General features: G+C 35.7%; 1 protein-coding gene and 1 long non-coding RNA gene across 3 annotated transcripts in view; both read left to right on the top strand.

Moving 5' to 3' along the window:
* Positions 1 to 4,421: 4,421 nt before the first annotated feature.
* Positions 4,422 to 8,242, top strand: LOC135157278 (uncharacterized). The gene is made up of 3 exons (XR_010296290.1): positions 4,422 to 4,574; positions 5,773 to 5,945; positions 7,407 to 8,242. It is a non-coding gene; the product is annotated as an uncharacterized LOC135157278 (long non-coding RNA).
* Positions 8,243 to 12,202: 3,960 nt separating this feature from the next.
* The window catches only part of LOC129280631 (protein FAM91A1-like), a 36,084-nt gene continuing 25,237 nt past the window's right edge, over positions 12,203 to 23,049 (top strand). The window contains exons 1-6 of one of the 2 annotated variants that reach the window (XM_064111741.1): positions 12,270 to 12,458; positions 15,081 to 15,165; positions 16,789 to 16,998; positions 19,186 to 19,253; positions 19,887 to 19,916; positions 22,231 to 22,347. In XM_064111741.1, coding sequence (XP_063967811.1) covers positions 12,387 to 12,458; positions 15,081 to 15,165; positions 16,789 to 16,998; positions 19,186 to 19,253; positions 19,887 to 19,916; positions 22,231 to 22,347 — 582 coding nt within the window. In that variant the 5' untranslated portion in view covers positions 12,270 to 12,386. Of the gene's footprint in view, positions 12,459 to 15,080; positions 15,166 to 16,788; positions 16,999 to 19,185; positions 19,254 to 19,886; positions 19,917 to 22,230; positions 22,348 to 23,049 lie in introns of both variants that reach the window. The other variant, XM_064111742.1, reaches the window with a different exon arrangement.

Genomic DNA, 23,049 nt, shown 5'->3' with positions numbered 1-23,049 from the left:
AGGAAAAAGAAAGGGAAAGTGAAAAGAAAACGAAGCGATTTTTTTTTTTTATTAATGGAAAAGGAAGGAAAGCGGGAAAAGGAACGAAAGAAGAACATTAATTTTGAGAAAGAACCAATCATTCCGAAATAGGCCTATGTAATGCAACAGCATAAAGGATAATAAATTAAAAGATGACAAAATGGCAAATAATAGCGGGAAATAAAGGTAGAATGGAATTAGTCAAAAGCTAAATTGGAAAACAAAGAAAAGGAACAAGAAAAATAAGTGGAACGCCTCTGGCAGTCTCGCCTGCATTACGCGATTTAATATAGCAGCAGTGCTAACTTTGAAAACTACTATAAAATAATCATTCACAAAAACACCATTCATATAATGACATAATACCACGTTCATTGACCATAAATGACATTTGAACGGTGACTTGAGACTTGTCAACTACACCCATGTCCACATTTCATTCACTCTATCTATAAACTTTCAAAGTTATGATGGCAATTCAACAATTACCCCAACATTGCCTAAGTTTATTGACCTTAACTGACCTTTGACCTTGGTTTTGTGACCTGAAACTCACAGGGGATGTTGAGTGATACTTGATTACTCTTATATCCCACGTTTTATGAACTAGATCCATAAACTTTCAGAGTTACGATGGTAATTCAACAAATACCCCAACACGGCCAAAGTTCATTGACCTTTAATGACCTTTGACCATGGTCATGTGACCTGAAACTCGTACAGGATGTTCAGTGATACTTGATTACTCTTTTGTCCAAGTTTTATGAACTAGATCCGTAAACTTTCAGAGTTAGGATGGTAATTTAACAAATACCCCCAACTTGACCAAAGTTCATTGACCTTAAATGACCTTTGACCTTGGTCACGTGACCTGAAACTCAAGCAGGATGTTCACTTTTACTTGATTAACCTTATGCCCAAGTTTCATGAACTAGGTCCATATACTTTCTAAGTTATGATGTCATTTCAAAAACTTAACCTTCGGTTAAGATTTTGAAAATAATTCTCCCAACATGGTCAAAGTTCATTAACCCTAAATGACTTTTGACCTTGGTCATGTGACCTGAAACTCAGGCAGGATGTTCAGTAATACTTGATTAACCTTATGTCCAAGTTTCATGAACTAGATCCATAGACTTTCTAAGTTATGATGTCATTTCAAAAACTTAACCTTAGGTTAAGATTTGATGTTGACGCCGCCGCCGTCGCCGTCGGAAAAGCGGCGCATATAGTCTCGCTCTGCTATGCAGGCGAGACAAAAACCTTAATAACACGACCGGGCTGCCGAGGATTGAAAATAAAGAGCGGGAAGAAAGATGGACTGCATACAAAATTGTGCTATAAGCTTGCTAAATTTTATGCAAATAAGCTACCGGGGGCTTTGCCCCAGACCCCATGCAGTAGGGATTCTTCATCTATAACTTTCAAATGGCTCTATAACGCCCCCTGTAGGGACCTTTCATACATTAAGCTTTACTGGCGTACAGGTACCACACCCAAGAGGAAATAAAAGAAATTATAGGAGACAACGTATAATGAAATGAATGGAAACGATGAAATGTGTTATTTGCTGAATATAATGGAAAAAATCCATCACAGAATTTGATTTCATTAGGCAAATTTTTTCCAGCTCGCTTTGCTCGCTGGCGACTCTTTACCAATTTCCCACATTGCTATATTTTGCCCCCTCAAAATATTTGGTTCAACTGGGTTGAATAAATGTGTTGTGTAAAAGCTAGATTCTGTATATACCTGCGATTTGATTAAAAATAGCGGCAATCTGCGAGGTTTAAATGGCTGTGATATCAAGAAGTTCCGGGGGCTCCGCCCCGTATCCCAACCGCATAGCACTACCGTATATGAATATGGAAGGGTTGGGCCATGGTCCCCAAAAGTTCTACAACCAAGAAAAAAAGGAGGAAAGAAAAGCAAAGGAAAAGTGTATGATATGATTTTATGTACTGAATATATAATATAAAAAAATATCTCGAAGTTGGATTATCATGAAAAGGTGATTTTTTTCTCGCTCGCTTTGCTCGCTCGGGACTTATATTAAGCAGCTTTTTAGCACATACGCCATACTGCGCCCCCCTTTTTTTTTTTACTCTATCACGCTACTGCCGCAAATAATCCTGTTCACAGTGGCGTCCAGACCACAAAAAAATGAATGGAAAGAGAGAAGAGTGAAATATATTATTTTCTAGATATCATGTCAAAATCTATCACAAAATTTGATTTTTGTATAAAAAATGTCAAAATTTTTGCTCGCTCGCTTCGCTCGCCCGCACATTTTTTTTAAAGATGAATTCTGCCCGATACGCAATATCTGGCCCTCTCAAAATCGTCGCCTTATTACACCATTACGCCTGTTCATACCATGAAATGACCGGGAAATTTTGGGCTCTTGCCCCCCGCCCCTGGCCACCGACCCCTGATACGCCGCTGTTAGTGCCCACTCCATCCTGAGCCTGCATGTCCTGCCCCAGAACACTAACTTTTTTCAGTTTGATAATCTAATTTCTACCTGTTAAAACTCCTGATAAAACACTGCCACAACCGTGCACAAGCATTAAACATCCCGAGGGCGACACTGAAGTTGTTTTCATCTTTCAAAGCAAATTTGAGAAAGGATATGCCTGACGTGTCCTGTATAAAAAAAAAAGCTGACCCCCTGGATAAAGGCCAGTGGCGTACCGTGGGTCACGGCATTGGGGGGGCACCAGCAAAAATTTTGAGTCACTTAGAGAGCGCGCGAAGCGCGCTCAGTTGCCAGGTATACCGACATAATAGAGACATTTTAAGGACAGTGCCATTAAACGGATATGTATCTCACTGATCACATAATGCGAGCGCGAAGCGCGAGCTGAAATTTTTTTGAAATTCAGACCTAAAAAGGGACATTGTAAACAATTTTTTGTAATCATAATACGTATCTGTCTCACTAAACATACAATGCGAGCGCAAAGCGCGAGCTGAAATTTTTGTATATATTGACCCCAAACAAGGACATTTTTATGACTATATTTTGGGAATCCAATAAGAGTATACATATCTCACCATAAACATCTAATGCGAGTGCCAAGCGCTTGCTGATTTTGTTTGAATAATATACATCTAAACACATGAAGCACTTTTGTAGTCATTGTAATCATGATTATCATACACATCTCACTAGTCAAATATTGAGAGCGTGAAGCGCGAGCTGAAAATTTAGGAAATTTAGACCTGAAGAGGGGCATTCTAAGGCCTGCTTGTAGGAATTCACGAAGACCATGCTTATTTTACTAACCAAATTATGCAAGCACGAGGCGCAAGCAGAAATTTTTTGATATTCAGATCAGAAAAAGAGACATTTTAAGGTCTGATTTTAGGAATTCATGAAGAACAGACATATCTCACCAATCCACGAATGCAGACGTAAGCACGGACAGGAAATGGTTTATATTAAGACCTTAAAATGGGGCAATCACTTTAAGTAGTCATGAAAAAGAAGCATATGTCACTACATAAAACAATAATAAATTTGAAATGCGAGGAAATACATTTTGTCAATGCTTTGTCTCCTCCGGGTCACGGTCCGTCACTGATTTTGTGTTTATTGACTTGAAAACGGGAGGTTTTAGTACAACATGATTATATATCTTGTTAAACAGACAATGCGAGCACCAGGAACAATGAAAACATAGCCTAGGCCCTGCGCAAATTAGGGCTATCCCTGATAGCAGACACGGTCGTGATGACGTCATTTTCTGGTCAGAAACTAGTAAATCTCGTCATAGTATATTTGGACAACGTCGTTACGACGTCATTTTGACGACTTTGAACGACAACTTTATTTTGCATTTTTGTATGACCAGATTATGACGTGATTGTGACGTCATTTACTGACCAATCTACGACAAGTAAATTTGCATTTTTATATGACCACATTAGGACGTGATTATGACATCATTTATTTACCAATCAACGACGAGGAAATTTGCGTTTTCATTTGACCAAATTACGACGTGATTATGACATCAATTATTTGCCAATCAACAAGAAATTTACAATTTTATTTTGCTATTTTTTCAACCTTGCCATGTTATTAGCGAGGCTGCATGTTTTCTCTTTAAAAAAGGAAAAAAAAGTAAAATAGTACATGCAAAAAAAATAGGAAATTATATAATCTTAAAAAAAAAGCTACAAAAGCAGTGGCAAAAATATCATTTTGACTGGTTGCCAACCATAACCAAACAAGAAGTAGAAGAAGAAGCTTCTTATGCCAAAGAAGTTTGTATCTATTTTAAAAACTTTTTTCTTACTCGCGGTGTTAGACCCCCCTCAGCTCAACCCCTATAAAAATTCGCCGAGGGGGGGGGGGGCGGCGCGGCGACAGGCTTGTGCATGCGCACTTACCGCCAACATTTGAAAACAATTCCGTTGCGTTGTTGGAGTTGCAGTTTATTGAGCTCGATCGAGAAGTGCGACGAAGAAGGCCGTTAATAATTCTTTTAAAGAATACGGGTCAGATATGGACAACGACTTCGAAGACATTTGCAGTAGGCTAAACAGTAAGTTAGATAACCATTTTCTATTATTTTATTTTCGTATTTTGTGAAATGCCGCGGCTTGCAGCTAGCTTCGTCACTGAAAATGACATGACGCTGGCAATCCCATCCTGGTACCGCCGGCTCGCCCCGGCCCGAGCGCCCGCTCGCTGCTGTGGACCACTGCACTGGCGGCCGGCTGGTGATCGCCAACCCCAAGTCTGCACATCTAACGATTTGAGTTCAGAATTAACGTGAATTTCCTTTTATTTTACAAAATCTTTCAATTGATGATGTTCCTTGTATTCTTATGAGTAAGTATGCAAAAAGTCTCATTAAAAAATGAGAGAAATAATTGATTTTCTTGGAAAAAAACTTGGCCAGTCATGGTCATTTTCAGATTGAACAAAATGATTAGTGGTAGTGGCAGCGGCAGTGCCCGATGTGTGATGTCTGCGCACTCATTCACTTTGCACAGGCCTGTTACACACGGTGTGAAGATTTTGATAAGAAAGCAAGCACCGAGGTACCTCGAGCGAAGATCGTGCAGGCTCCACTCCACTTCACTACTGCTGCTACACTACACTCGTAGCGGTAGTGAAGTGGAGTGGAACCTTGCACGAACTTAGCTCGAGGTAGCACCGAGGCTGCATTTTGAGGCCGTCACATGAAATGCCCTGGAAAGAGTTCCATATCCAGTGCACCCCTCCCCCCCCCCCCCACCAACATGACCAAAAATAACAAAAGAATGAAAAGATTGTTGAGAATTAATTCCGTTTCGTTCAGATTTTTCTATAATTTTTTTTTGTACCGTTATCGTTATGTTGGCACCTTCCTTAGTTGGAACTTGAACTCACCTCGTTTTATCTGCAGTCAACTGCAGTCTGCTATGCTAGCGAGATAGCCGATAGTTCAACTAGACTTGACTCAGACCCTTTACTGATTAAATAAACCGATGTCTATGGACAATTACACACACTCTATACATGCTCAAAATTTGACGGAATAAAGCCATATTTTAGTATGTATTTCCACTTCCCCATCATATATGTTCTATATTGGGCTGATGGGCTCGATATATATTATTCTGATCCTTCTTCGTGTTTTTATTTTCAATATCAGTGGGGGTGCATATGGAACTCTTGGCAATGCCCTAAATTCATTATTTTCCCACCATTTTGAGTCAGATTTTTGATGAATAGATCTGTTTATGACATTTCAGGGGAAAGAGAGGGAGAACCAAAACTCCTTGTCCTGGCATCACACTTGAGGAGGAGATGAAGTCAGTGAATATGACCTAGCCCGGGGGAGTTTCCAGAAGGCCCAGAACCGCCGGCCGCCAGGAGTGGAGGTCCTTCGTTGTTGCCCTACGTGCCAAGCGGCATCAGGCAGTAGGTAAGTCAGTACAGTAGGCTATTTCAGGTGTAAAGTTTATTTTTTGTTTTGAGTCGTTGCGCATCTTCTATTATCAGAATCGCACAGATTCGGATGTGCGCAATCTTGGGGCACCTTATATCTGTCAATGGTCCTAACTGTACTAAGAGGACTCTGTGATGCTCTTTTTATCATTTTTACATTGTATTTTCATTCATGGAGCCTAGACAAGTCTCTGTTGACTGTAGAACTTTGTACACAAAGATGGATTTCCCTAGAAAATCCACTTTTCCCTCAATAATTTTTGGGCAAACATTTAATTTTTCCGATTTGTAAGCCTTTGTATTCTAAATATAAAAAATTCTTAACCCTAAATGGACTGGGCTATTTCGACACCTAAGAAGACTGGGGGGGGGGCTGATTCAGCCCCCCCCCCTTATGATTTTGGCTGGCGATCGCGACGAAAATTGGCATGCTCGTTACCCATGGCATTCATTATCTACAAAACTATAATATCAAATTCTGCGAAAAATCTCACTGCTCATTAAGTTGGCTCTAATTAATAAAATAATACCCCTAAAATGCTAATTTTTGTTTCACATACTCTAGAAAGGCATCTGATCAATTTTTATTTTTCAAAAATTTCAAAAAAACATTTATTTTCTTATGTATTCTATTCTTTGTTTTACGACTTTTTGTTTTTTAGTGTTTTTTCAATGGAAGTTGTCGGGGACTTTATTTTTACCATAAACAAGATAAAATTAATTGATTTTAACTTTTAAGCAGTGAAAGGAAAAATAATGATACATTTATGAATTTTGGCTAAAAACACTATTTGCATTGAATTTGTACACAAATTCACGTTTTTCAATAATTTGGGGTCTGCATGCACTTACAAAATGTTGCGTAATTTCGGAAACACGTACCCGGGGGTCACAATTTTGGTCTCAAAAGTTGCACGAGAGTTGAAAGTAAAAAGTCAGCAAGCGACACGGTCAAAAAAATTTGAGCGGCGGATTTATCGCGAAATATGTTGAGGGGGGGGGCTGAATCAGCCCCCCCAGTCTTTTAACATGTGCATTTATGATTACATCAGAATTGATCTTGGTTATGTGAAATTGGCAACTTGTAATTTCTTATTCAAACTGATGGAATTATCCCATAACCATTTAAAACAAATAAAAAAGCATGAATTAAAAATTTTTTTTTCAAACAAATTTACTCTAAAATTTCCTTCCCTTTACAGAGATGGTTTGGAGGTGTAGATCTTGAGGGCATCAAGCCCCCCCCCCCTCCCCCAACTTGACTTTACATGTTAATATTTGAAGTACTGTATAAAATATGTAACGCACCCCACATTGTTTTGGAATCATTTTTTAAAAAGTTTGCAAATTGATATTGAAACTATTTAGTTTCTAATGAATATTAAGTAGTTATTGTAGGAAAGGTTTTTATGTTTCTCTTCTGTTTTTTTTTTTGCAGATGCTGTAAGTGTACCCAGTCATCTGGTTTCGTAACACCTTTTATAGCGCTATTGGAACCTGCTCCCTACCAGTATAACATCGAACAGATTGGAAGAATAAAGGCCAATGGGAAGTGCCTTGTATACCCCTACTTGCCGCACAGCAGTCCGTGGTTTAGCGCAATCTAAACTTGACTATTGTAGCTCTTCGTGCTTGAATTAGGGTGATCTGGACCGACTGCAGATAGTACAGAATGCTGCATCTATTGTGCCATTTGCCATACGCCCACTTCGCTGGCTGCAAGTCAAGGAAAGGATATACATAAACATCAGTGTCCGTCTACTGATTTTCAAAGTCAATGACAGGGGTCCAGATTACATGTATTAAAAGGAATGCCTTGTGCGTCATTTTCATTCTAGGCGCACTTGCCTTTTTATTTTTGTGATCCTTAGTCTACGATGCACCTACAAATTAGCTACTGGTGATGCAACTTTCTCCACTACTGCTCCAAGGCCATGGAATTAGCTCCACCCTCTCCTCCAATTTTCAACAACCTTGGATCAATATACTTTGAGAAGACCTACCACATTCCTGATCATCTTTGCTCTGGACTTGGAACAACACTGTCACTGCCTGGTAATTTAATTTTTTTTAATCTCATGTGCTGACTAGGATGGCATCTGAAAGTGCTTTGTATCTCACAAATAATGTGTTGTGTAAAAGAGAACAGGCATTGAGGTCAAGCATAAGGGTAACCATGGATATGGCCTTTGATTACTTTTTAACAAAAACTGAAAAATTCATCAAAATAGGACAAGGGGTAATAAAGTAATGTATGGCATTCTAAGCTCTGCATTATTTTGGTGAAAGACCTCTAAGCATGTGCAAGTAGCAGGCTGATGATGTCATACAGACGTACACGTACATGTATCCCAAACGTATTATTTTGTATATATAAAATTGTGTATTTAAATTGGATTGTAAACTGCATTGATGTGACTTACCTGTATTGATTATTGCTGGAAGTTTTTTTGCTACATGGGATTGGAAGACATACTTATTACACACATGAAATATTATTTCATCTGGTAACAGAACAATAAAAATGTGGGCATGATATCATAAACTTATCTACTTGCATGTGTTAATGACCAATATTTTTGTAATTATTTTTTATCTGATTTTGATAAAATTTTCACTATTTTGCACGGTAAAAATTACTTTATTTATCATAGATATAATTGTTGAGCCCGAATCATATACAAGTACCCCTTTAAAGATAAATTACCAGTTGTAGTAACAATCTTCAAATGAGTTCGAACATAATCAAATAAAATTACTAGCAAAGTGTTTGTATGTAACAGATACGTGCCAAATAGCTCAGGAGAAAATGCGTAATTGCTGAGAAATGAGCAAAATAAGCATGTAAATCTATCAAATGTCAGGTATTTTTCAAATCAATTATAATACACTGTCCTGTCTCACATATGTTTTTCTGTGTTAGTGATCATCAGAATTATTGATTTTAAGTTCAAAATTCATGATTTTACAAAGATACAAGTTTACATTAATGTACCAGATCTAGATCATGTACAATATTTTGACAATTAACCTTAATTTAAAAGACTTTCTCAAGAAATAATTGTTTGCTGCATTTACCCCTAAGTGATAATGTAATACATGTACAATCACAAACTTTTCATAAGAATTAATGTACATGTATGATTCTTTCACCCAAATGCAAGCTTCCATAAATCCTGAAATCATGGTATTTTTTTTTTACATACAGTATATTTTTACCTACATTACATAGTTCTCTAAAGTTGAAGGTAGATTTAATTACAATTTCAACAAAAAAGCTACATTCTTCGAGATCATTATTATTCATAATGCCTCTGTTATGTATTAATGTGTATCTATGTATTGGTATAACAAACATTGTAATTATTTCATTCCTTTGACCCTAATACTGCATTTTCATAGAAAAGTTTTTTTTTTAATCTATTTAGAGTTTTTAAACTTTTTCTTTTCTTTTTTTTTGCTGGTAATATCATGTTATGCAACTTTTATTTATTAATATAATATTTGTCATGATTTCCTAATAGAAATGCGTACTTGTATTTGATTTCGTTTTCCATTTTTGTATATATTCTTTTTCTGGGGGGGGGGGGGTCATGTTCTTGAGACTGAGTCGAGTTATGCAAGCCCTGGCATGGAGGATCATTATATTGTTACTGGGAATGCTAGACATTGTCAGACCACCTCAGTATTCACCAACAATAGATAATCCTCAATGACAAGGTCTTTGAAGTGGTGTGTGTACATTACATGTAGAATTTAATTTAAATGTTTATGTCATCACGTCAGAATACGTTAAAATACCATAGTTGACTCCAAAAGACGTCATATTCATTTCAATATGCGACGTCAATATGACGTCTATTACTAGTCAGCAATATGTTTCAAAGTCGTCATTCAGATGTCGTAGTTGACTTATAAAGACGTCATAATTACAGCAATATGACGTCTGAAACTGGTCAGGAATAGGTTACAAAGTTGTCATTAAGACGTCGTAGTTGACTTTTAAAGACGTCATAATTACATCAATATGACGTCTAAAACCGGTCAGGAATAGGTTGCACGGACGTCATTACGACGTCGTAGTCGACTCTCGAAGACGTCATAATCACGTCAATACACGACGTCAAGCTGACCCTTGATACTGGTCAGGAAAACGTTGTAAAAACGTTGCAAAGACGTCATTAAGACGTCGTAGTCAATCTTGGAGACGTCATAATGACGTCAATATACGACGTCATAATGACGTTATTCGCGGGTGCAAGATCCCGTCAATAAGACGTCATGTTACGACGTCAAAATGACGTGACACTCGTCGTTAAACTGACGTAATTATGACGTCATTTTTACCAGTTTCTGCTATCAGGGATGTTTCATACATTTATGATTGTTTAATGTAATGTAACATAACATAATTATAATATAACATTATAATTAGCAATAATTTCTTCTTTCCCCAGTACGTTTCTTTCCCTTTCTCCCTCTTTTTCTCTTTTTCCCCGTTTTTTTTTTTTTTTTTTTTTGGCCAGCCGATTGGGGGGGGGGGGGGGGGGGGCACGTGCCCCCCCCATGCCCCCCCCCCCCGTAGTTACCCCACTGATAAAGGCCCATACTGAACGAATCGGGAACGATTGGCCGATGAAATCCAAGAAAAATGTTAAACTGTTTATAAAACCCACAATGCTATAGACTTTAAAGATTTCAATTTCCTTAGCAAGTAGAACGATTACAATAATCCTGCCAATCAATCCGCCGATACCACCTACTGAAGACCGGAAAACGGCTGTACACTGACTGATGCCGAGGTCTTCTGCGTGAGGCACCAGGAACAATACCCAGGCGTCGAATGCATACACGTGGAATAAATATGATGGAAGAGATATTAAAGGACAAGTCCACCACAACAAAAAGTTGATTTGAAAAAAAGGAGAAAAATTCAACAAGCAAAACACTGAAAATTTTATCAAAATCGGATGTAAATTAAGAAAGTTATGACATTTTAAAGTTTCGCTAAATTTTCACACAACAGTTATATGCACATCCTGGTCGGTGTGCAAATTGGCAGACTGATGACGTCATCCACTCACTATTTCTTTTGTATTTTATTATATGAAATATTCTAATTTTCTCCTCCTTGTCAAGTGAAACAAAGTTTTATTTTTCACTGAACATGTGGAATTACCATTATTTTAACAGTTTATGGTTAAGTTAAGTCGGTCCTAATTGTCAAATCTGTAAAAATTGAAATATTGTATTATTCAAACAATAAAAAACAAAATAAATAGTGAGTGATGGACATCATCGACTCTCTCATTTGCATATCGCTGAGTTGTGCATTTTACTGTTTTGTGAAAAAAAGGGAAACTTGAAAATGTCATAACTTTCTTATTTTACATCCGATTTCGATGAAATTTGCAGTGTTATGTTTGTTTGATTTTTATCTATCGATTCAAATCAACAATTTTCTTGGGTGGACTTGACCTTTAAGAACCAAATTTCCTGGGTAACAAAGAGTTTACAGCAATACATCAATGACGGATACATTCAAGCATTTTGTAACAATTTTGCCACCCAAATTGATATTTCAACACGTAGTAAGCACAACCTTTACCCTTTTTGTGCCAGCTGGATCTGAGGACATAACTTAATCTGAACAAAAGTTTATATCAGACATCTCCAGCATTTTTCACTAAGTTTTTTATTGTTTAAAGTGGGTTTACATTTTATTTTTCATTCAATACTTGTTTCTCCACACTTTATCCAAGCTTGACAATGATTAACAAAATGAAAATCAAGCCTAAGCCATTTCATGTAAATCACAGCTCATTGTAAAGCAAATATCGTCACGATGGCCTCGATATGTGTGAGGGAGTGGGGTGGGGCGCAATGCACTCTTCGAAGTGTTTTGGACAAGGAGTTAAACAAGTTAAAAAGGGTAAAGGATATCTTCAAATCAATTTTACTAGTTAAATTCAACGTGTTCTTCATGATCAAGGTCTACGTTTATTCGCATAACTATTTCAAAGTTCTTCGCAAATCATTTTTCACTAACTTTTCAAAAGTAAGTGGTGCTCACTCAAGCGGAAATATTTTTCGACAGTTATATCGTCATTTGCTTAAATGAATCTGTACCAATGTTAAAATGTGGACAAATCTTCAGGATATTACAAGTGTATAATTTCACAGGATTTTTTCTAAGTGTAAACTTTTTTTTGATACGCACTGTATAGTAAAAATATTGCCGATACCATACAACTAATAGACGAGATTAGGATTTATTTAGGAAGGAGCTAACTTCGGTTTCACGGCTATTAAAGTGCGCTAGCTATGTTCACTTTTACATCTCTATAAAACAACGATTTTGAAGTGAATGTTCCACTTTTCGTTCACGATAAGAAACATGTTATGATTGAACACAGCTATGAATTCAGAAGTAGAATTTCACATCAGAAACAACTATCCTTGGGGAAAGCTCCCAGGAAATATTAAGCAGGTAAGTACGTAAGCAACCTTCGTTCACTGTCTTCAAGACTTCAGTTCATTCAATCATATATCAGTCCCACTCGTACAGATTTGTGTTAGTTGTAGTACCGTACACTATTCTCAGCTTCATTTTTTTCCATTCATGACGAGCACCCATGGGTACATTACCGCCGCCGTGCACAGGATAACCGCTGGCACGGCACTTGCAATAAGTTTTTTATTCTTATGTAAAAATTAGAAATTTATCTACATTTTACATGAAGTAAGCTTTGATATTTTAATATGAAACTTACCAAACGATATGAAGCCAATTTCAATTCCTCTCTGTCTTTCTGGTTTTATAATATCGATGATTTTAGTTTTTTTACTTGATGTCGAAGCAGGCATGCGGCCAATTCGCTGGTTTTCTCTATACGCACAGAGAGGGCGCGCGATATTATTTAATAAACTTGCTTGTTTACGTCGTTTACGTCAGATCAGCTGTACTGCTGGTTGCGTTCTAGGCGCTCCACATTTTTTCGCTGCGCTGTTCAGCGTTATTTTATGTTATATCCTACATAGAGTAAATCCTGTATACTTGGTTCAAGTAGCATCATGTGACCGAATATATTTCAACTATGATGTTGCGTGACGTCAGACCTCGATATATTTTTGGATATACCAATATTCTGACGTCATTATTTCACAAAACTGGATATCTCGGCGCACCGGCTTGCGCGCTCTCTCTCTCCCGGGCGCGCAAGTCCAGCGCGATGCGTCAGCGCAGACACTAATCTGCGTTCCGCTGGGCGCGGTGGCTCGGAGAAAAGTAGGTAATTCAACAGGACTTTGCATGCTCAGTGCATAGATTTTGGTTATAAATTATTAAAAGTAGGATATAAAGCAAATATATCAGGCGTTTCATTCGAAAGCATAGTGGGAATTATTAATCCTCGGTTGGACTGGCAAAACTACTATATTTCCCTCGGGGCTTCGCCCCTCGGGAAAAAATAGTAATTGCCAGACCAACCTCGGATAAATAATTCCACTATACTTTCTCAAAGCCCGATATATTTGTTTAATGTAGCGCCATCAGCGATTATATGTGAGATGCCTGTTGATTTTTTGGTACAATTTCCTATTATGCGCCGGCGACTTGAATCTAGACTGTTCGATAAGAAAAGTTTGCATTTCGATTGTTGTTTGCGTAATTTCCACCGCAGTATTATTGGATCGGACGGAGTATCTTGGCTGAGATTTGAAGGTAAGCGTTTAAAATCCCTTTTTATGAATATTTTGGAGCATATTTTAAAAATTAATTCAATGAACAGATTTAGATGAATAAATTTAGTATATTGTGAAGATTTTGGCGTGTGTCATTCTCTCACATTCGTGTGATGAATGAAAACGTCAAAATTCATTATGAAATGACATGCGTTGTGCGAGGTTAGTACAACTAACCTCGCATGCTTGTGTGAGTGCATGACGAGAAGCCTCGACTCCGGAGGCTCCTGGAGAGCACCCATGGGTGCATTACTGCCGCCGTGTACAGGAAAAATTGAAGGCATGGCGCATGCAAAATTGCAATAAACTCCCGCGAATTTTCGTAAAACCAAGAATGAAGAAACTTACCAAACGATGTCGATGTGAAGTACCGGATAGCCTATGTACAGTAATATGTATATTGTAGACAGCTGGCAGCCGTCTGTTTCGAGGAGTTTTATAACATTTTAAATTTTTTTCATTTCTCGTACACAGACAGCTCGCCATCGTGCAGCCGCCATTAGGGGGTAAACAATGCAAAATCCCCAATGGGGCTCATCAATTTTTGTCTTTATTTCATAAATATATATTTCTATAGACTCTAAAAAGAACTGGACCAAAATAAAGATTATTATTCTGTTTTGGCCTGAAATGCACCAAAACGGGAAAAAATAAACGTAAAAGGACAAAAACAGTGACTGACTTCGGCTGTCGCGCAACTCCCACGTCCCTGGTTTATCCGAACTTTATGCATAAACATATGGCCATTGATTGAGTCTAGTCTTGAGGACTCCATGATGATGTTTTTTTTTATATTTTGACATATATTTCTTCATCATGGAGTCTTGAACCCCCGTCCATATATTAAGAGACACATGTACACAAAGATGGATTTCCCTAGGAAACCCATAGTTAGACTAGAGGGTGAAATCGGTTTGTAGGGTATTTTACCGTCTTTGTTATCGATACCTAGATACCAGACGCGTGTATAGAGGGCGACAATATCATGAGCAGTGCCAACTTAGATTTTTTCAAATTCTTGCATCGGCCGATAAATATGAATCGTAAAATACTTGCATCGGTCGATAAATATTATAAAGATCGCTTTTATTAATTATGCATCAAAGACTTATTGTAACTGGGGGAAGTTTCTTTGACTATATGAAGAAAAAAAAAAGGATTTTAGAGACTATGCATTCCTTCAGGGACAACCAGTGAAGAGTTTTCAATATAGGGGTGATATGACTGCGGTTGCTAGATAGAGTTACATGTACAATGCGCGCAGCTGCATTAAGTATTAAGTATGGATGAATTTTATCATTGTTTTGTACATCTATATTTTTTATTTTATTGTTCAGAGAGTGTCACTTTTTTTTCTTTTTCATTTCAGTTACTTGGTCATTCCCCAAAGGAATATGAGAAATGTGTCTTCAGCTATAGTATCAAGAATCAACTTCGTTTCAAAGGCAACCTCAGTAAGTAGCAGTAGTTTTTATTTTAAATTTAAAAGTATAAAAGGTAGAAGATAAAGAAGCTGAAGTTAATTTGGCTATGTATGATCATTTGAATAATTCTACAAATGACAAAATAAAGAGTAGGAATGTGATTAATTGAAAATGAATCTAAGGAGAGGAAGAAGAAGAAAAAGAGGAAGGAGAAGGACCCAAAATTTTCTGATTTTAACTCAGTGAGAGAGCAATTTTCTATAACCCTAATAAAATTTCGAATGGAAATGCCTATTAACAAGAATGTGGTCTACCAGTATTTGAGTTAAGTGATTGAGAGTATTTTGCACCCAAGAGCAGGTAACAGAGCTGCCAAGTAGTACGATTTTTCCGTATTTAGTACGTTTTTGCAACCAAAATACGGCAGTACGTTTTTTCTTTAAAAAATATGTTTTTTGTATTAAAAAAAAAAAAAAATGTATATATGTCTCTATTTCATGAAACGTACACAAATATGGTTATTAGATCAATGTAATTTCAGGTAACTTGTTATTTTTTTTAATCATTTTGTAAAAACCAGGGTGAGATATACACAAGTTTCAATGTTTTTTTTTTTTTTTCATCTGCAAGAGCAGTGCACATTTTAGCTTGCATGCAGCTTGAGCGCCGTGATGGGCGAGTTTTGGGGGAAAAATACAAAATATTTATCTCACACGGTAAAAATACTGATTTTTTGGTCAAAATACTGATTTTGGGAGATAAGAATACTGAAAATGCAAAATACAACTTGGCAGCTCTGAGGTAACTAGGCATTCATCAGGTCATTCCTAACTTTAAAATGGCAAGAGCATTTGTGGTTTAATTTGATTCTAAATTCCACTTTCACCAAGAGAAAATAACAACAATAGAATGGTAGGCAACAAAAGCAATACTGTAAGTTAACAGATATACTGATAAGCTGCATGTAAGCTTGTGTGATGTTGATCATGAACAGTGTACATGTATTGTTCTTGATGTAAGATATTAATTAAGAAAAATATGCCTCCTGAGCTTTGAAGACCCTTCCAAGGTTGGGCAATATCCACTTGAGCACCGGATAAATGCTCCATCTCTCTGTATCTTCTATCGTCACTTCTTCCTGAAAACCGTCCTTTGAGTTGTCTGGAATTCCCCCCCCCCCCCTTGGCCCCCAATGTCCGTTTGACCCGCTCTACTGCAGCTGCCCACCCCTACAGAGTCACAGTCACATTCCCTTTAGCTCCCAACATGGACAGATTTAAGAATGGTGTGAATTCATATTTAATGAGCTTGATGTAAAACCTTATACTTTTAGTTTAATTATGGTTTATTACGTGATAGTCATGGGCCAATTTTCAACATTTTATGATGGCAAAATCAGGCCCAAAGATCAATCTAAAAAAAAAAAATTGTTAAGAAATTAGGAACATTATGCATTGTGTCAGCATGACCATGAATTTTTTAATAGAACATTTAATAGTTTCCATCCTTTAATTGTTAGTTATTACATGTACCTATGATTGAGCTTTATAAATAACTAGCATCAGCAAGCCTTCTTTCCTAATACATGTATCTCCATTTGTTGGTTTTCAAGAATTCTTATATTTGATATCTCTTTATTTCTCCTGCATCCAGTACGGCAAGTAAAGAAAGATGATCGCAAGTACTACGAAGACCTGCTCAAGTACAGCCGAGATCACCTGATGCTATACCCTTATCATCTATCGGACATCACAGTCAAAGGACTAAGGATAACACCCTTCTCTTACTATCTGAGCATGATGCATGATATTATGTCGAGTGAAAAGAGCTACGACTCACTGCCGAACTTTACTGCTGCTGATTGTAAGTTCCCTGTGGTGATCGCCTATTGTTTTTTACTGAAAATTGAAATACTATTGTGCTGACGGTATACAAATAGCGAATAGGCGTGAGTGCATTCGATGAAAGAAAGAGACACTCTATTCAACTCGGCTAACGCCTCGTTGAATAGAGCATCTTTCTTATACCTCATGCGAAATCTCGCACCATTGCACGAATAAGAATATTCGCTATTTGGGTTGTACAACGCCTCAGAGTTTAGCAAAATATGAAGAAAAAAAAAACAAGAGTTTTTCCCTGTAGTTATCTATCACAAGGGAGCAAAAATATTGAAAGCGAAAAGCAAAATCCCACAAACGCACATGACCTCGGGCAGCATTGTGCAATTAGCAAGCAGGCTATACGCGTATTTCACCTTCATTTTTTACTGACCGCAATGTATTGAATCCTACAGCCGTGCAACGGTACATTTTGGATGATACATCGTGTTTGCAACGGTACGAATGTTTGACATTCAGTCTCCCATTTGCTCGCTCGCGTACATCAAGCTAAGTAGGCGTTGTACAATTATGATTATTTGTAGGTTACAAATTTTATCAATAGTACAGGTTTATTGCTGCTTAGGGAATAAGTTGTGATGTATTATTAATATTATTGTCAACCTTCAGGCTTATAAGTATCATTAACATTGTTGCATCATTGCCATTATCATTACATCAATAGCAGCAGTAGCATTATTGGGTAATGATTACAATATCTTTATGATAATTATTATCTTAGTCGTCATAATTGTTTATGAACAACACCATCATTTCACCACACTTACATGTACCTACTGTTCATCAAAGCTGAGTGGTTCCTTGTATCTACTATTATCCATTTGCATACAGTATATCTGCATATTTGACCAAGCTTTACATAATTATGTTGTCAACAAGAACTAAATATCATCATCATCATCAGATTGATCATCATCAATCCTCATTGTCATCATCCTTCATCATCGTCGTCCTCGTCATCACAGGCAACCATTGTCATCATCATCCTGCATCATCATTATCACCATTATTATCATCATCATCACCAATTTCCTCATCATTATTATAATTGTCATCATCATCACCATTATCATTGATCATCTCCATAATCATCTTCATAATCCTCATCATTTTAATCATCTCTATAATCAACATCACCATAATCTTCATAATCATCATCTTTTTAATCATAATCATCATCTTCATCATCATCATCATCACCACCATCATCAACCATTATCATTGATCCCTTCACCACTCGGTGATCTGTTACATAGCAACCAAACATCTGCCAGAAATCAAGGATCATCTGGGGAGCATTTCATAAACAAATAGTCAGTGATTTTCTTTGACAAATGCACTCTGATCCAATCAGATGCAAGGATTTTTATATAGTAACAAAAATCATGATTTGTTTCATGAAATGCTCCCCAGTTTTCTATTTGGTAGAAGTGTGATAGATGAATTTTGTTGAATTTCCATTCAATTATTAAACGGTTGGTCCAGGCTTGAGATATTCATATCTCAATAAATAGAGTGAAATTCACAAAGCAAAATGCTGAAAATTTGATCAAAATCGGATAACATATGACAGAGTTATTGAATTTTAAAGATTTGCATTATTCCGGGGAAACAGTTCTAGACATGTCTTTATGAATATTCATTTATATGTTGGCTGATGATGTCATATCCCCACATGTTCTTTTGTATTTGATTATATGAAATTAGGTTTATTCAAAAATTTTCTAGCAAGAACTAAAACAATCGGATTGACAACCAATTAAGTGCATTAGTTATTTATTGCTGCAACTTTTTTTCATCATAATGGAGTCATATCATGTACACAAGTATGAAAAAATGAAACATTTATGATTTCATATAATAACATAAGAAAAAGGAAAGTGGGGATGTGACATCATCTGCCCACCTAATGAATATTCATGACAACGTGCATATAACTGTTTTCACAAAATATTGGTAAACTTTAAAATTCAATTAAGTCTTTGTTATTTGTTATCCGATTCTGATTAAATTTTCAGCATTTTTGCTCTGTGAATTTTACTCTATTTATTTAGATATAAATAATTTCAGCCCGGACCATCCCTTTAAAACCATTTCATTCTATACATGTATCAACTTCACAAATCATACTTTTTCTCGCCTTAACCCACAGGTTTAAGATTACTTGGGATCGGAAGAAACCAGTATATTGACATCATGAATCAATGCAGATCATCAAAGGTAAATTTTGAATTCATAAACATATATTCTTCATCTAATTAATTCATGCATTAATATAAATGTTTTATACTTCCATCTTTTACATACAAATCAAAAGCATTAGACATGTTTTGTAAAAGGTTTGTTGTGTACATGAAATACACTGTGTCTGTTTCGTGCGAGATGAGTAAATTTCATATAAAGTTGTGATTTGTTTTTCCATCCATTATTTCCATTTGTAATCTATAAAGTTATATCTCTAATACTTCTCACTATTATCTCTTTATACTTGTCACTTTTGATCATTGAATTCCTAGTAGAATTAAAATCACATTTTAATCAATACTTTAGTATCATAACATTATAATGAAAAAATAAAATTTATCAAAAGTAAACTACACTTCTTGATAATTTATAATATTGAAGAGAAAAATAGTTTGTTTTCATTGTTTTTTTATTTTTATTAATAATTATTAATACAGTCATGTATCCATTTGCAGCAATAAGAGTAAAAACGGGGGTGGGGAGGGGATGGAATTACAATAGAAACAAGACAAAAAGAATAACCATTTAACTTTCGTTCTGTGTCATTTTTGGGGTGAAAATCATGTTACTTCTTGAATTGTTAATTTTTTTCATGCTACTTTTATTTAGCCCTCCCTTAATCGTTCTGGTAGTATTCAAGTAAGTGTGCACCATGTTCACAATGTAATTCAACCAACACTGACAGTAGTACTGCACATGTGACTATACAGATCTTGTATCGAGCATAATTTTCACCTGAACTTTTGATTTGATTTAGTAATTAGTCCAATTAGACTTAGACATTTTCTTTTGTAAATAATTTTTTGTAGGCATCATATTTATATGCAAGTTATTACCCTAACACAAAATGGCCCGTATTCTGAAGTCAGGTTTAACTTAGACCATGGTCTAACTCTGTGCTAAAATTATGGGAAGCCAAAAGTGTCAACATTTTTATTAACTTGTATGTTTCTTATGTTAACTGTGCTTTTTCCTGATTAATCGATGGTGAAGAATGTGATGTATTCATACTTCCTAGACAATTATGAATGATTTGAGAGCCAAAATGAGCTGAAATACTGTATGATATCTCTACCGTTAGTGATTTATGTAACAATTGGCTATCCATACTTAAAACACAACTTTAAACCTGAGTTTAAGTTAAACCCGACTTCAGAATACGGGCCTATATAAAGTCTACACTATGCATGTATGTAGTTCTCAGTTTTATATTTTTGGTATGCTTTATAAACATGCATTGTGTAAGTCCATGTTCTCTAATGCTCCTAAAGTCATAATTTTTAAGTTGAAGAAATCCTGCATGTCTTGTGTGTATTAAATGTGATCCTTAACAAAAACCTTTGAATGGTTCATTGCACTTGAAAGTTGGTGAGCTAACCTTAAAGACTATATCTCTGAATGTTCACTAATCTCCTGCACCTACATGTAACAACTTTAATAATTCATTAAAAAAATCTATGTTAACTTTATATGTACTTATACATTTACATTATGTGACAAATACCTTTTAAAGAATCAGTGCTACAGCTACATTTTGTTATCTACATGTATCATTTATACTGCTTTTTCTTGTAATTGTACATGTATATTCAAAGCTTATATACTGTATGTGCAGCAATATTTTGCTTGATTTGGAGCCCTACCCCCTCCCATTACTAAAAACCCATACATGAACATTCTTTGTGCTTTAATAGAGCCATGTACATGTACAGGTATGTGTGGCCCATAAAATGTTACCCATTACACTGCATTTACAAGCAATGAACACAGCAGAAGTTAAAAATTTGGAAATAACAGTCAGAAAAAAAGTATCCACTTCATGCAGGAACTTTAATTTATATCTTAACTGCACTCCTTCATGCTGAGCGTTGCTTTATTGAATGTAATATTAATACAATTAAATATCTAAACATGGCAGAACTTGAGCACTTTTGTTCATTTTCTGATGTGGTTCACTGACTTTGAGCACCACTGTACATGTACATACATATAGTCCATGCAAGTACATTTGTGTGTATTATAACTGTATTATTTGTATAATCTGCAGAAAGAGTTGCAATCAATCGCAACTCTAAAAATCATGCGCAACTTGATTTTTAACCAATCAACAGCCCGCATTTGGGACTTAAGATTGATTTTTTGGCTTGCGTTTAAATGCAACTCTTTCTGCAACGGGCCCCTGATAATATAATTACAATGGCTGCTTTATATGTAAACATTGTGTATTGTACAAGTACAATTTTGCATGTTATTTTTGCTTGAAAGTTTGTCACAGAAAGGATAATTTATGTAATGTACACTTTACATGTAAGAGTAAGGCCTTTTCGAAACTGTATTGTTCAGATTTGGTTGTAGAGCAGCGAGGGTATTGTTCAGAAGAGGTGGAGCTGGGAAGATGATACCTCCCCCCCCAAAAAAAAATGAAACTAAGTAACATAAAATAAATAGATAAATGAATAAATACCGGTAAGTAAAAAAAATAATTAGAATATCAAGATTATAATAAATAAAGGAATTTATTAAAAATTAATAAGCCCATGTATATAAATAAATAGAAAAATAAATAAATAAATTAATTAATAAATGAATAAATAAATAATAAAAATAAATAAATAAATAAATAAATAAATAAATAAATATATATATAAATAAATAAATAAATAAAGAAATAAAGAAATAAAGAAAGAAATAAATAAATAAATAAATAAATAAATAAATAAATGGATAGATAGATAAAAAGATAAATAAATGAATACAAAATAAATAAATAACTAAATAAATAAAGAAAAAAATGAAAAATGAAAAAAAAAGAAATGAAGATAAAACGTGAATAAAATAAGCAGAACAATATTGGCCTCAACATACACTATATCCCATGCAAAGTTAAAACTGACTGTTTCCATCACATATTGGCACATCATCAAATAATCTTCTTGATTTGTACTTGTTGCAGAAATTCTTCCGGAGGAAACCGATCCGTGACCTGCTTCCAGGCAAGCCTATAGAGGATGTGAGCGTGGAGGCATGGTGGATGGTGCAAGCTGGATACATTACCGAGGATGATATCAGGGTATCAACCTACTGTATTTTCAACTCTACAAATATTTGGAATAACGTAGAAGGAATGGGTGATTTCAAATTGTGTTGGTGTTGAGAGTGTGAAGCTGTGCAAAAGGCTTCATGCACAGTATGCATATAGCTCCTGCACCAAATACAGTGTATATAAAAAAATGATAACAATATTAATGTTAGTTTCTGTACATGTACATGTATGCACAGTACATTTAACCCTAAGAAGACTGGGGGGCTGAATCAGCCCCCCCCTCGACATTTTTTGCGATTAATCCGCCGCGCGAAATTCTTTGACCGCGTCACTCGCTGACTTTTTACTTTCAAGTCTCGCGCAACTTTTGAGACCAAAATTGTGACCCCAGGGTATGTGGTTCCGAAATTACACAACATTTCGTAAGTGCATGCAGACCCAAAATTGCTCAAAAACGTGAATTTGTGTACAAATCCAATGCAAATAGTGTTTTTAGCCAAAATTCATAAAATGTATCATATTTTTCCTTTTTCTGCTTAAAATCAATTAATTTTATCTTGTTTATGGTCAAAATAAAGTCTCCGACAATTTCCATTGAAAAAACAATAAAAAACAAAAAGTCGAATTTAAACAAAGAAATACATAAGAAATTTAGAAAACAATGAAATACATAAAAAAATAAATATGATGTTGACATTTAAAAAAAAAATTTAATCAGATGCCTATAAA

Source organism: Lytechinus pictus, chromosome 17 (genome assembly GCF_037042905.1).
Source record: "Lytechinus pictus isolate F3 Inbred chromosome 17, Lp3.0, whole genome shotgun sequence".
NCBI classification, from domain to species: Eukaryota; Metazoa; Echinodermata; class Echinoidea; order Temnopleuroida; family Toxopneustidae; genus Lytechinus; species Lytechinus pictus.
Note: the sequence above shows the minus strand (reverse complement) of the source record. Positions and strands in the feature narration are given on the sequence as shown.